The 9732-nt window shown below is 44.7% G+C and overlaps 1 protein-coding gene across 1 annotated transcript in view; it reads left to right on the top strand.

The window, feature by feature from the left end:
- The first annotated feature begins 281 nt into the window (after nucleotides 1-281).
- Nucleotides 282-9732, top strand: part of KIAA1549L (KIAA1549 like) — a 263915-nt gene continuing 254464 nt past the window's right edge. The window contains exon 1 of the mRNA XM_081799054.1: nucleotides 282-525. Within this exon, the coding sequence (XP_081655180.1) occupies nucleotides 282-525 (244 nt within the window). The remainder of the gene's footprint in view (nucleotides 526-9732) is intronic.

The following is a 9732-nucleotide window of genomic DNA, read 5'->3' as shown; positions in this document are numbered from 1 at the left end:
AGCCCCGGCGCGCCGGCGCGGGGCGACAAGCACCGTGGGAACCCCGGCCGGCTCCCGCCGCGGCTCCATGCGGCCCCGGGCCCTGCGCGGGTGAAGCCGCGGCTCCGCGGAGCCCGTCCCGGGCGCGGCAGGACGAGCGAGCAAGTCGCGCCGCCCGGCGCCCCCGCCCTCCGGCGCCCGGGCCATGGCCGGAGATGCCCGGTGAGGACCGGGGCGCCGAAGGCTGGGCTCCCCGGCGCCGTGCGGTGCGAGGCAGCGGCCTGGATGTGTGAAGCGTCCCCATGGCTCGGCAGGAGGCGAAGCCCCAGGCCCCGAGGGAAGCTGGGCCGACAGCACGGGGGCGCAGGGGCCGGGCCGGCGGGGGAGCAGCCCGCGGCCCGGGCGTGAGGCGCTCGGGGCCGGCGCCGGGTCCCCGGGCCGCCGCGTCCCAGGATGCGCCGCCGCCGCCGCCGCCGCCGCCGCCGCTGCTGCTGCTGGGACTCCTGCTGCTGACCGCCCTCTCCGAGCACTGCCTGGCCGACACCGGTAAGCACTTGGCGGCTGCTTTGCACCCATGGAGGTTTCTGGAGCAGCGGGGCCGCCCGTCGGGGCCGGCACCTGGCGGGGTGGCGGTGGATGGAGAGGTCTTTGCAGCACTGGCGCTGGGATTTTCTCCGCCCTTTGCTGCTGCCAAGCAGAACTGTGAGAATCTGTCTCCCGGGAAGGCACCGTTGGGCGGGGAAGTAAAAAGAGGTGCATTCGCATCTTCTTTCTGGACAAGTTGCAGATCCTTCCCAGTGGTCCCGGCAGGCACGCTTCATTTAGATAAAGGCATGGTGTGTTAAAGACACCTTAAAAGGCATGTGTTTTAATAGGACACATTTCAGGGTGGGGACGTCCACTGTATTTTGGGCTCCCTGTTGGGTGACCACTTTGTTTTAGCTGCATGAAATGGCCAGAGAGTTTTAGGCAATTCCCGGGTCGGCTTCCCAAATAGCGTTTTTCTCTACATGTTGACAGAAGACCCGTTTTCTTTTGGGATAGAGGTACCTAAAATAATTGCTTGCATCTTGCAAAGGGATCCAGACACTGATCAAGTATATAACCAACTGTCTGCAGGACGATAGTTAAAAATAATTACGCTTGTCTTTAGACTCCCAAGAACCCCAGGAAATAGATTTCTGTAATTCCTCGGACGATTTTGAGAAATCTCTTGTAACTATTTTTTTGGGGGGGGGGTATTCTGCTAATGTGCTTTTAAAACTTACTGTGCAGTCAGGAATTGTCTTTGAAATAAGAATGATTACTATGGCACTTGTAAAGGTCACGCTTTTGTTTGTGATGAAATTCTGGGCTCTTGGTACATTTCATTGATCAAGGAATATAGCTCTCACTTCAGCAAATGGGATCCTGTAGTTATGTGATTTCTAGCAAGGACTAGTGAAGACTGCTTTTCTTCCCAGCGTACTCCTTCCCCCAATTAGATTAAATTTCCTAATTATGAAGGAAATTAAGAGGGTTTCAGGTTAAAATTATTGCCTGTCTGCAACACCTTAATTCAAAGCCCCCCACCCCTTTTTTTTGATTCATTTAAAGGGTCCCTGACATGAAGAGTCTATGTGTACAAGTTACTGTCTGGAAATTTTCTGTTATGATTATAGTGGTGACAAAGTTTGGTAATCTTTGGGTGGGTGCCTGAGACCCAAGAAAAACCTTTGAAGAATTTTAGCCCCCAGTTTTTACGCCTCTAGCAGTTTTTGGTGATGTGTATTTGGCATAATGGTTAAAAGGTAAGTCCAGAGTCAGACACATGTAAACAACTTAGTATTCCTTGGATCAGAAACACACTTTGAGTTTTTATTTAAAATAAATCAGATCTCTGGGAGTTTTGTAAACTGTTTATGAGATGTTAATTTTTGGATGCTGTTCATTTGTGTGCATATACCAAAAACTGTTCAGCCATCTGGAATATATGCAATTTGGAGCTTATGTATTGTTCCTGTTCAGCCTGATGTCCCATGATTCTCTCTGATCAGCTTTTAATTTCTGTTCTTCCTTTGGACCACTGAGCCTTCTGAGCCTGTGACTTGACTTGGCTCTTCCTTCAGACTGCCAGAGTCTGACTTAGGGGACTGTTGATCTGTATCTTTTAGTTTTAGCCCTGATGTCATTTTTCTTTTTCCTCTTAGTGTGATCATGGTGACAACTAAGAAAGGTGCTCTGATTAAAATGATGGTAAAAATCATTGAAATTGACACTGTTCCCCAAAGTCTCCTGTCTTCCCCTCTCATTGGAGTGACTTGTTGCTTCCTCCGTGCTTTTTGGGGGTGCCCTCTCTGCTGTCACCCTTGATGACCAATTTCCTGTGGTCTAGCTCACCTGTGGATCCAGAGTGTACCACTGGGCTCCACGGTCTCCTGTGAGTTGGCTGCTGATTCAGTGGCATGACTTAAACCCTGCGCTCCCTGTTCTGCCTCCTACCTGCTTTCATTTGTTCTCTGACTTCCAGTTGAGGCAGTGTTGCTGCAGGGTGGGTGAGTCCTGGGACTCATGCAAGGCATCCTAAGGGATTTGTGTAAAGAAGCAGTGTCTGGAGGGAGGCGGGAGAACGGATGACACTTTTCAGGGAACTTGAACTTCCGACAACCTGGTTTTGGACTTTTGGGAGGGGTAGCTGCAGCTTGGTGCTGCTCCTCGCTATTGAATTTGGCTGACGCCGAGCTGCACGACAAGCCAGACCTAGGATATTAAGATCCTACTAAGAGTGCTAGTTCGCTACTGTCGTGCCCTTGCTGTGCCTTGTTTTCTAAGCAAGGTTGGGGTAAACACTTACCTGGGTTGAAAAATGGGTAAAAATGGTTTGTTTCAGGAAAATCTGTAGCAGTTGTTGAGAACCTTTGTGTTCCGGAGCCCCTACAGTGTCTTCCAGCCTACCTCCACCCATTCCACCCAATGCTTTTGCTTTAACATTCCTGGGGGAATTGGCACTCCTTCTCTTTGTCCTCTAAAGGAAAGGCCTTCAGTGTCCTCCCTCAGACCTCCCCTCCTAGCCTCCACCTCCGCGGAGCTCTTGCTCCCATGCAGTAACTTCTGTTTTGGATATGGGAGACTGGTGTGGGAAAGGAGTTTCTTTAGAGCAGTGAGCTCTGACATCCTCAGCCTCTTCTGCCCTCAGGGGCTCCAGGCAGGATGGTAAAGTTCGAGTTTGACTTCCCAGATTTCTTAACTACTGATCATCCATGCAGTTCATGTCAGTAAACGAGTACCGTGTGCCGGTTGGGTGAAGGTACAGCGCTCATTCCTTTCTGTGACCTTGCCTCTCTGATCTGTAAAATGGGGATAATAGCTCTAATCTCATTGGGTTGTCATGAGGATCGAATAAGTTAATACATCTGAAGTGTTTCAAACGATGCTTGCTATACATAGTAAATGCTCCGAGAATGCTAGCTGTTCTTAAAAAACGGCAGAAATGGACTGAACATTACTGTGTCCAGGTGCTATGAAGGGGACGGGGCTGCAGAGGTGACTAAGGAGAAGGCAGTAGGTAGAAACCCCTCATGAAAAGAGTGATATGCACCCTTGAATTCTGATACCATGTGATCAGAGCTCACAAAATGAAGGAACAGTTAATTCCAGAGGAGTGGTGGCCCCTTAAAGGATGAGTAGGTGTTGGCAGGATTGATGGTGGCATTTCAGGCTGGGGGAGAATAAAGGGTTCTTTGTGGCCAGAGCACAGGATGCCCATAGTGAGGAATACTCCAGATTTTCTCCATGCCCTGGGGCTTTCCCAAGCCCTCCTCACAGGCACCACACCCTCTTTGCCCTTCCCTTTGCCCTTCCATTCCCTTTGCCACCCCTCTTTGCTGCTTCCCCCACCTACTTGTAAGTTCCCTGATTTAGCTGTGTTTCCCTCTTGTCTGTTATGATGCCCAACACGGTGTAGGCACTTATTACATTTTCAGCCTTCTTACACTCCTGTTCCCTCAGTTTGGCTGATTCTGTTTTTGTTAGAATAATTATCTCATTTAAATAATCCACAGTAAGTTGTGAATGGCTGCTTTAGTCGGGAAATGTATTTTGCATTTTGGAAGAAGGGTTTGCTGTTCCTGGGGAACCTCTAATTTAGCACAGAATATAGGGGAGTTAATTTTGAACTAGGATGTCTTTCTTGCGCCTCTCCAACCTTGTACCACGTCATCAACTTGGGAGTTCCATTTGGAACAGGTGCAATAGTTCACTGGTTCATTCCTTCATTCAGTGTGTCTTGAGTGCCTCAGCTTTCTGAGGTCACCAAAATGAATGAAAAGAAACTCTCAGTCTCATGGCACTAGCCCAGTGCTTTCCAAACTTTACTGTGCATGTGCATTACTTGACGATCCTGTTAGCATGCAGGTTCTGATTCAGCCAAGTCTGGGATAAGGCCTGATGCTCTGTATTTCTAGCAAGCACCAGGGGTTCATTGACCCCCACTTTAAGTAGCAAGTGGCAATAAACAAATGACTGTAGGTTGGATGGTGGTAAGACAAATAAATCAGGGTAAGAGGACATGTGTGCGCCCTCACGCATGTGCTTATTGATAGAATGGGGAGGGAAGACATCCATGATCAGATGACATTTGAGTAGCTACCTAAAAGTGGAGGAAGATATTCCAGGTAGAGGGGAAAGCAAGTGCAAAAGCCTCGAGAAGAGATTGTGTTTGGGACGGTTGAGGACCAGCATGGAGGCCATGTGGAATTGAGTGAACAAGGGGACAATGGTAAGATATGACGTTGAAGAGCAGGCTGAGGCCAGATTGTGTAGGACATTTTGGCATGGTGAGAACTTGGCATTTTATTTTGAATGAGAGTAAGTAAGAGGTGACATGCTCTGACTTCAGTTTTAAAAGAATCTCGCTATTGTGGGGAGAAAAGACTCTAAGGTCAGGGATAGAAACAGGTAGTATGGCATGGTGAGGAGTGGTGAAATTTTGGACGTCTTTTGAGGATAGAGCTAATACAATTTTCTAATAAACTAGAGGAGGGGTGGGAGAAAAAGAGAGGAACCAATATGGCCAGTTGAACATAGTAGTCTAGAATTCCAGGCAGATATTGGGTCCAGAGGTATAAATTTGGAAGCCATCAGCATGGGATTGGATGAGAAACCTAGAGAGTAAGTATAGAGAAGAGGGGTGATCTGAGCAATGAGCCCTGGGATACTGCAGCATTTAGGGGTTCAGGGGGAAGAGGGACCAGCAAAAGAGACTGAGAAAGTCTAGATGGGGACTAGCAGTGGACGTTGGGTTTGGAGATGTGGACGTGTTTGATGTCCTGGGAGTAGAGGGGATGGAAGTCTTACGGCAGTGGGTTCAAGAGAGAAAGGAAGAAGAAAAATCAGAGATAGTAAAAAAAGACAACGCTTTTAAAGTCTTTTCTGTCAAAGAAAGCAGAGTGAGAGGGGAGGTGGGTCGGGAGAGTTAAGATGGGATATAATTGCATCATGCTTGTACTTTCTCATTTTTTAACATTAAAGATGTACAGCAGGAGTGTTTGATTTTTTTTTTAAAGATTTTTATTTATTTTGACAGAGACAGTGAGAGAGGGAACACAAGCAGGGGGAGTGGGAGAGGGAGAAGCAGGCTTCCTGCTGAGCAGGGAGCCCGATGTGGGGCTTGATCCCAGGACCTTGGGATCATGATCTGAGCCGAAGGCAGACGCTTAACGGCTGAGCCACCTAGGTGCCCCAGGAGTGTTTGATTTGGTGTTCCCCCCCCGCCCCAGATATAGACAATCCAGTAAAATGTATTTGGGCTTTTTTACTGTCAATATTAATTATCAGTGCTTCAGATATATTTGCAAGATGTCCTAAACCTTGCCTCTGCTTCTTTCTCCATCCCACACACAAGTAAAGAAGATTTTGGGGGGCGCCTGGGTGGCTCAGTCGTTAAGCGTCTGCCTTCGGCTCAGGTCATGATCCCGGGGTCCTGGGATCGAGCCCCGCATCGGGCTCCCTGCTCCGCGGGAAGCCTGCTTCTCCCTCTCCCACTCCCGCTGCTTGTGTTCCCTCTCCCGCTGTATCTCTCTCTCTGTCAAATAAATAAAATCTAAAAAAAAAAAAAAAAGGTTTAAAAAAAAAAAAGATTTTGGGAATAGTGACACTCTACTTTTAATATTGACATCAAACAGAAGTCAGAAACCCTCTCCCTGCCCCCCCCAAAACTGAACATCACTGTGAAAACTTTGAGATACTGCATTCTGATGACAACTGGAGAATCTCTCCGAAGCCTGCTTATCTTAAGTCTTAAATTACTAGAATATGATCTGAGAATATTCAAGATGTGCACACTTCCTTTTTCATTTTCATTACCCTTCAAGCCTGTATTGTGGTTTCCTTTCTTTCTTTTTTTTTTAAACAAACAACAACTCTACTCTTCTCCAGACAAAAATGAATAGTTGGAATGATTCTAAAACATTTTCGTTGCTTGACAACATATTACCGGGGATTTCTAAACACACAGAAGGACACATTATTCTAGGTCACTAGATGGCTGCCTTGGATGGTGACTCTCTTTGGGGACTTCAGGTCGAAAGGAGCACTTGGCAATCTGGGTATAGTGAATATCAGTTATTGTAGCTGGTGGGAAGGCGGCAAGTGAGTCACATTGATTTGATAATGTTTATCAACCACCTGGCGTATGCGAGGCCCAGCTCTTCACCAGATACTGGGAGTATAGTGCCGAGCTAGCTAGGCCTGGCCCTGGCCTCGAACGGTCTATGGCCAAGGATAAGCAGCCCTTCCTCAGTGCGTGGAGTGGCAGGTCAATAAAATACTTCTGTGAGTTGGTTCAGGTTGGGGGAGGTGGCAAGACATAAAGTATCTGCTTTGTGCAAAGAGGCAGTTCCTGCTCAGCGGCAGCCTGGGAGGGAATGGCACCCAGGGTGCCAAAGTTCTGACTTCTCAAGAAAAGCTGGATCTTTATTTAAAATCTTGTTTTCAAATGTCACCAACTAATTCAGATTTTTGAAATGTCATGCCGTACAAAGAAAATACACCCATGAGCCACCACTTTTTTTTTTTTCCTTTTTTTAAGTCAAGTTTATTAAGGTATAATTTACATACAGTAAAATTCACCCTTTTTAAGTGTACTGCATGATTAGGTTTGACAGAAGTATATAATCATGGATCCACAACCACAATTCAGATAGAGAACATTTCTGTCCCACCTCCAAAAATTCTCTCCTGCTCCTTTGTAGTCAGTCTTCTCCCCCCTACACATCCAGTCCCTGACAAGCACTAATCTATTCTCTGTCCCTATAATTTTGCCTTTAACTGAGGCTCATAGAAATGGAATTGTACAGTATGTAACATTTTTATGTCTGGCTTCTTTGATTTAGCGTAATGCTCTTGAAAATCATATATATTATTGCGTATATGTATCTCTATTTCTGTACTGTTTTTATTGGGATGTACCCAGTTTGATGATCCATTCACCAGTTGATAGACATTTGGGTTGCTTCCAGTTTTTAGCATAAAAGTTTTTGTGTGGGCAGCTTTCATCTTTTGGGTAAATACCTAGGAGTAGAATTTCTGGATCTTACGTTAGATATGTGTTTAATCTTATAAGAAACTGCCAAATTCTTGGGGCTCCAGCCCAGTTGGTTAAGCGTCTAACTCTTGATATTGGCTCAGGTCATGATCTCAGGGTTGTGAGATCAAGCCCCACGTTGGGCTCTGCGCTGAGCATGGAGCCTGCTTGATATTCTCTCCCTTTCCCTCCCCGACCCTCTAAAAAAAAAAAAAGAAAAAGAAACTGCCAAATTATTTGCTAAAGTGGCTGTACAATTTTGTATTCCCATAAGCAATGTATGAGTGTTCTGGTTGCTTCTCTGTATTCTCACTGGCACTTGGTTTTGTCAACTTTCTTTTTTTTTTTAAAGATTTTATTTATTTATTTGTGTGAAAGAGAATGAGAGAGCACATGAGAGGGGGGAGGGTCAGAGGGAGAAGCAGACTCCCTGCCGAGCAGGGAGCCCGATGTGGGACTTGATCCCGGGACTCCAGGATCATGACCTGAGCCGAAGGCAGTCGCTCAACCAACTGAGCCACCCAGGCGCCCGTCAACTTTCTTTTTAAATTTAAATTCCAGCGATTCCAGTAGTTTTTAGTGGTATCTCATTGTAGTGTGACTTTGCATTTCTCGTTACTAACGCTGTTATTGCTGCTTATCTGTTCGTTTTCTTACTTGCCATCTGTATCTGTTTTGAAGTGTCTGTTAAATCTTTTGCCCGTTTAAAAAAATTAGATTATTTGTTTTATTATTATTGAGTTTTTAGCTTTCTTTTTGTATTCTGGATGCAAATTGTTTATCATATACACTCTTTGCAAATATTTTCTCCCAGCCTGTGGCCTGTCTTTTTGTTTCATTAACAATATTTTCTAAAGAACATAAGTTTTAGATTTTGATGGACTCTAGTTTATCAGCATTTAAATTTAACATTTGTGGTTTTGGGGTGAAATAGGTGAAGGGGATGAAGAGTACACTTACCTTGACAAACACTGAGTAATATATGGAATTCTCGCATTGCTATATTGTACACCTGAAGCAAACACAACATTGTATATTAACTACACTGAAATTAAAATAAAATAAATTAAAATTAAAGAGGCCTCATTCCATGTTAAAAAGAAAAAAAGATTTGCAGGTTTTTATATCTAAGGATAGAAATACTTGCCTAACTCAAGGTCACGAATAGCTATGATTTCTTCTATAAATTTTATAGCCTCATTTTTACCTTTAGATCTGTGGTCCATTTCATGTTAATTTTTGTATACGATGCAGAGAGTCGAGGTTAACGTCTTTTGCATATGGGCACTTAGTTGCTCCAGCACCATTTATTAAAGAGATTATATTTGTCTGTTGATTTGCCTGGGTACTTTATATGGGTGGGTTTAGTTCTGGAGTCTAGTTTGTTCTATTAATGTATACCTCTTTCCTTATGTCAATTAAACACCGTCTTGATTTTTCTAGCTCAGGGTTTCTTAATCGCAGCACTACTGATATTTTGAGCTGGATAATTCTTTGTTGTGAGAGACTGTCCTGTGCCTTTTTTTTTTAATTTGAAAGCTTTTATTTTATTTATTTATTTATTTATTTATTTTAAAGATTTTATTTATTTATTTGACAGAGAGAGACACAGCAAGAGAGGGAACACAAGCAGGGGGAGTGGGAGAGAGAGGAGCAGGCTTCCCGCAGAGCAGGGAGCCCGATGTGGGGCTCAATCCCAGGACACTGGGATCGTGACCTGAGCTGAAGGCAGACGCTTAACGACTGAGCCACCCAGGTGCCCTCTATAGTAAGTCTTGAAATCAGATAATGTGAATCCTCTAAATATTTTCTTGTTTTTCAAAATCTTTTTGGATATTCTAGGTCTTGTGTTTTTCCATAGAGATCTTAATATCTTTTTGTCAATCTGTATAAAAAAGACTTGCTGGAATTTCTACTGGGATTTCACTGGAGAAGACTGATATCTTAACATTATTGAAATTTTTTATCCATGAACATGTTTCTTTCCATTTATTTAGGTAGTCTTCCTTTTCTCTCATCAAAGTTTTATAGTTTTCAGCATACACATTTTGTACATATGTATTTCATGTTTTACAATGCTTTGGCAAGCAGTACTTTAAAAATTCTTTGTCAATATATAGATATATGATTTTAAAAAGATTAACCTTTTATCATGTGACCCTTCCAAACCCACATTACTTCTAGTAGCTTTC

This window comes from Leptonychotes weddellii, chromosome 11, assembly GCF_054177405.1.
Source record: "Leptonychotes weddellii isolate Sample4059 chromosome 11, ASM5417740v2, whole genome shotgun sequence".
Lineage (NCBI taxonomy): Eukaryota > Metazoa > Chordata > Mammalia > Carnivora > Phocidae > Leptonychotes > Leptonychotes weddellii.
The sequence above is the reverse complement of the archived record's forward strand: the minus strand, read 5'-3'. Positions and strand labels throughout refer to the sequence as shown.